The following is a 3,757-nucleotide window of genomic DNA, read 5'->3' as shown; positions in this document are numbered from 1 at the left end:
TGATATCAAACATGATGATATTGATCACAAGCTTTCTTGCATTTTTCACAGGTGAACGTCTTCACGTGAAATTGTGACAGTCTTTGATATGTCGCTCATTCTATAGTATTTTTATCCACATTTTCTTCTATTTGGACCAAACATCTGACACATCAGCCCATGCAATCACAGGGGTTCAAATAGAAAATTGAGAAAACGATAGTTGACTCTGAAGCAGTTAATGATAGTTAGGTAAAATTATTTATAAATATTGATTTAAATAGTTATAAATTTAAAAGTTTTAACTATAAATATAATTTTTTTAATTTTTTAATTTTAAATATAATAATTAGTTTGTAATTTAAAATTTTATTTGTAATTATTTAAGTTGATATTTATAATTTATTTTATAAAATTTTTTATTGAAAACTTAAGTCTTATCAATTTATTTTTTTTCAAGATTTTACTGTCATTCTTCATAGAAAATTATTGGAAAAATATACAGGGGGATTTACCATTTACAAATTACAAAATTAATTAAAACATTGCAGTAAGGACTAACAGCAAAACTCAGGTAAATTGTGAGATTGAATTAAAAATAATCAATAATATCAGCAAGTAAAACTCGAAATCATTATTGTCATTTTTTTCCAGAAAGCAATTATAAAGAACGGGACAGAGAGATGACAGATTCTCGCGCCGCGAGGACCGAGGGGTAGAGAGAGATAAAGACATTTAAAAAAATTAAAAAGCCATAAAAGGCCCGAAGCTCAGGTATATATAAAGCCCCCATGATAGGATTTTGATGTAGGCAATAATGATCCATAACTCTTTAGCTATCCAAAAATAAAAAACCTCAAAACGGCTCGCTCTAGCTATCTCTCCCTTCATATCAAATAATCGAAACCCATTCCATTTTTCTATCCTCAGTCTGGTTGTCATATTCTGTTCAGGCTCGCCGATACAACGCGATCGCACCCTGCTTCTGGTACTTCGATGCGTGAGCTTACGTTTCTTGCTTCTGCCACACGCTAAGCAGTGTCATCAGCAACCAGTATTTTTAAAAAAAAAAATTTCTCAAATCTGCTCATTCATACTGTCATACAGTCACAGAACTCCCTCTTCGGTTCTTGTCTACATTAAGCCTGGTTTCCCCTGCTTTCCATCTTTCAGCCCACTTCAATCCTCTCTCTCCGTCACGTCGCTATCAGTTTCTGGGAAGATAATAGAACGGCTGTGAGATTGTCAGAGAAGCAATATGGGAGAAGAGTACGGTAGGGTAGTGGCAGTGAGAGAGTTCGACCCCAATAAAGACAGAGATAGAGTGGAAGCAGTAGAAAGAATATGTGAAGTTGGACCCAGTGGAAAGCTTTCCCTCTTCACCGACCTCCTCGGCGACCCAATTTGCAGGGTCCGCCACTCACCTGCGTTCCGCATGCTGGTATATATATATATAATTTAATTTAATTTTATAGTTCACCCAATAATGCCTCCTCTGTTCCTGTTCCATCTCCTTTCCTTGATCACTTCGAGTCCCACTTTTTCTCATTGATCGAATATGATGTGCTGTGATGTTGTGACTGATTCATCCTGTTCCTACTTCGTGGCATCAACAGGTGGCTGAGATAGGCCAAGAGATCGTCGGAATGATAAGGGGTTGCATCAAAACCGTCACATGCGGGAAGAAGCTCTCCAGAAATGGAAACAACAGTCATTTCATTGAACCCGTACCTGTATACACCAAACTCGCCTACATCTTAGGCCTTCGCGTCTCGCCTTCTTACCGGTAAATTACCGATTCTCTCCACTGATCACTCATCAAATCAAAATTTCGTATTCGGTACTTGGAAGAATTAACTACACAGTCGTACTAAATTGATGATGGTGGAGGCGGTTTCGACGACGGAATTAACGCGTGAAAGTTTCTGTGTACAGGAGAATGGGAATAGGGTTGAAGCTGGTGAATACAATGGAGGAATGGTTCAGAGACAATGGAGCTGAATACTCGTACATAGCAACAGAAAAGGACAATTTGGCGTCCTTGATGCTCTTCACCAACAAATGCGGATACTCCAAGTTCCGTACACCGTCCATCCTCGTCAACCCCGTTTTCGCTCATCGGATCAGTCTCTCTCAGAAAATCACTATCATCCAGCTCGACCCCTCCGATGCCGAGCGCCTCTATCGTCGCTGCTTCGCCACCACTGAGTTCTTCCCGCGCGACATTCGCTCCATCCTCAACAACAAACTCACCCTCGGCACCTTCATCGCCGTCCCAAGCGGGTCTTTTAGTCCAGACACTTGGCCCGGGTCGGACTTATTCCTCTCGGACCCACCCGAATCATGGGCGGTTATCAGCGTCTGGAACTGTAAGGAAGTGTTCACGCTGGAGGTCCGGGGCGCGTCGCTCGTGAAGCGCACTCTTGCCAAAATGACGCGGATTGTGGACCGGGCATTGCCGTTTCTGCAGCTGCCATCGATTCCGAATTTTTTCAGGCCGTTCGGGTTTCACTTAATGTACGGATTAGGAGGGGAAGGACCTGAGGCGGCGAAGATGGTGAAGGCTTTGTGCGGGCACGCGCACAACCTCGCGAAACAGCGTGGGTGTGGAGCGGTGGTGACGGAGGTTTCGTGCTGCGAACCATTGAAGTTAGGGATTCCGCACTGGAAGATGCTATCATGCGCCGAGGATTTATGGTGTATCAAGAGGCTCGGGGAAGACTATAGTGACGGCTCTGTCGGCGACTGGACAAAATCTTATCCTGGATTGTCCATTTTTGTTGATCCCAGAGAATTCTAATTCTAGTTCTCCAATCCAAAAAACGAGGGAAACAAGAGCTACGAAGTGTAATGAAAGCGCATGTCGTTTTGCTTCTTTTAGGTTGGCTGTTCAGTCTCCTGCTTTTCCGCGAGATTTTCTCGGGGGAACGACTTTGAGTTTGACGGTGGAAAAGAAAAGCAGAGAATGAAGACGGAGGCGTGGATTTTTGTCATTGTAAAGTTAAAAAGAATATCCTCAAGCCTCTGTAATTTGAAATTAGCTTTTGTGTAAATGGAGGTGGCTTTCTTTTTGGATCCCCTCGAAGCCAAACGCAACCTTTAGCCTCCGGTGTCCTGTATTTGCCTGTATCATCTTTTGGGACTTCCCTCGTTATTCCAAAATCTAATCATATGGAATTGTCTAATCTGTATAATGGGACTTGGACCTTGTGAGAGTGTTCCCAGCGTGAATCAGAATATCCAATTGGGTATTTGAAATGTGCAACACGGATGGTAGCGAAGGATTCGAGCCTCTTAATTATCATTCCAAAATTTAATTTTTAGGAGTGTTTATAAAAAATATTATTTAAAAGAGATAATCTCTTGAATAATTTTTAGATTGTTTTTGAGGAATTAATTTTGAATCATTACCGGGAATAAAAAAATTGTATTTAATAATGTGAATGGGTGTGGATAATTGTGTATTTGATAATAATGTGAATGCGTGTGGGTACAGGTGGGGGACCTAGGACCTTATCCTACTATGCTTTGTTCGATAGGGTTCCTCGTATCTTGCTTATTGAAGGCAGTGGGAATCAGATGACATGGTGGCCATTATTAAGTCCAAATGTTCATCCCTTAATTTACTATTATATTCAGAGAACCTAGAGCAGAGATTCATGGTGGGACATCTCTCTCTCTCTCTCTCTCTCTCTCAAACTTTCTATTTTGGAGCAATTGGCTCTCTGTGCAAGATGGAGATTGCTGTGCCAATTAATGGAGAGAGAGGCTGTGTTTA

At 41.3% G+C, this 3,757-nt stretch overlaps 1 protein-coding gene across 1 annotated transcript; it reads left to right on the top strand.

The window, feature by feature from the left end:
• Positions 1 to 1,010: 1,010 nt before the first annotated feature.
• On the top strand, positions 1,011 to 3,135 carry LOC129312058 (probable N-acetyltransferase HLS1). Its single transcript, XM_054954620.1, has 3 exons — positions 1,011 to 1,420; positions 1,596 to 1,765; positions 1,915 to 3,135. Exons 1-3 carry the CDS (start codon positions 1,238 to 1,240, stop codon positions 2,777 to 2,779), a joined length of 1,218 nt encoding a protein of 405 aa, XP_054810595.1. The 5' UTR covers positions 1,011 to 1,237; the 3' UTR covers positions 2,780 to 3,135.
• Positions 3,136 to 3,757: the final 622 nt, after the last annotated feature.

This window comes from Prosopis cineraria, unplaced genomic scaffold (genome assembly GCF_029017545.1).
Source record: "Prosopis cineraria cultivar Desert tree isolate PC_DT_omini unplaced genomic scaffold, ASM2901754v1 PC5, whole genome shotgun sequence".
NCBI lineage: Eukaryota > Viridiplantae > Streptophyta > Magnoliopsida > Fabales > Fabaceae > Prosopis > Prosopis cineraria.
The sequence above is the reverse complement of the archived record's forward strand: the minus strand, read 5'-3'. Positions and strand labels throughout refer to the sequence as shown.

What these genes read in the sequence shown, in the direction of transcription:
- LOC129312058 (XM_054954620.1), top strand. Translation starts at nt 1,238, where the DNA reads ATGGGAGAAGAGTACGGTAGGGTAGTGGCAGTGAGAGAGTTCGACCCC. An exon ending in CACCTGCGTTCCGCATGCTG is followed by an intron (nt 1,421 to 1,595) that starts GTATATATATAT and finishes TGGCATCAACAG; the next exon opens with GTGGCTGAGATAGGCCAAGA. An exon ending in CGCGTCTCGCCTTCTTACCG is followed by an intron (nt 1,766 to 1,914) that starts GTAAATTACCGA and finishes TTCTGTGTACAG; the next exon opens with GAGAATGGGAATAGGGTTGA.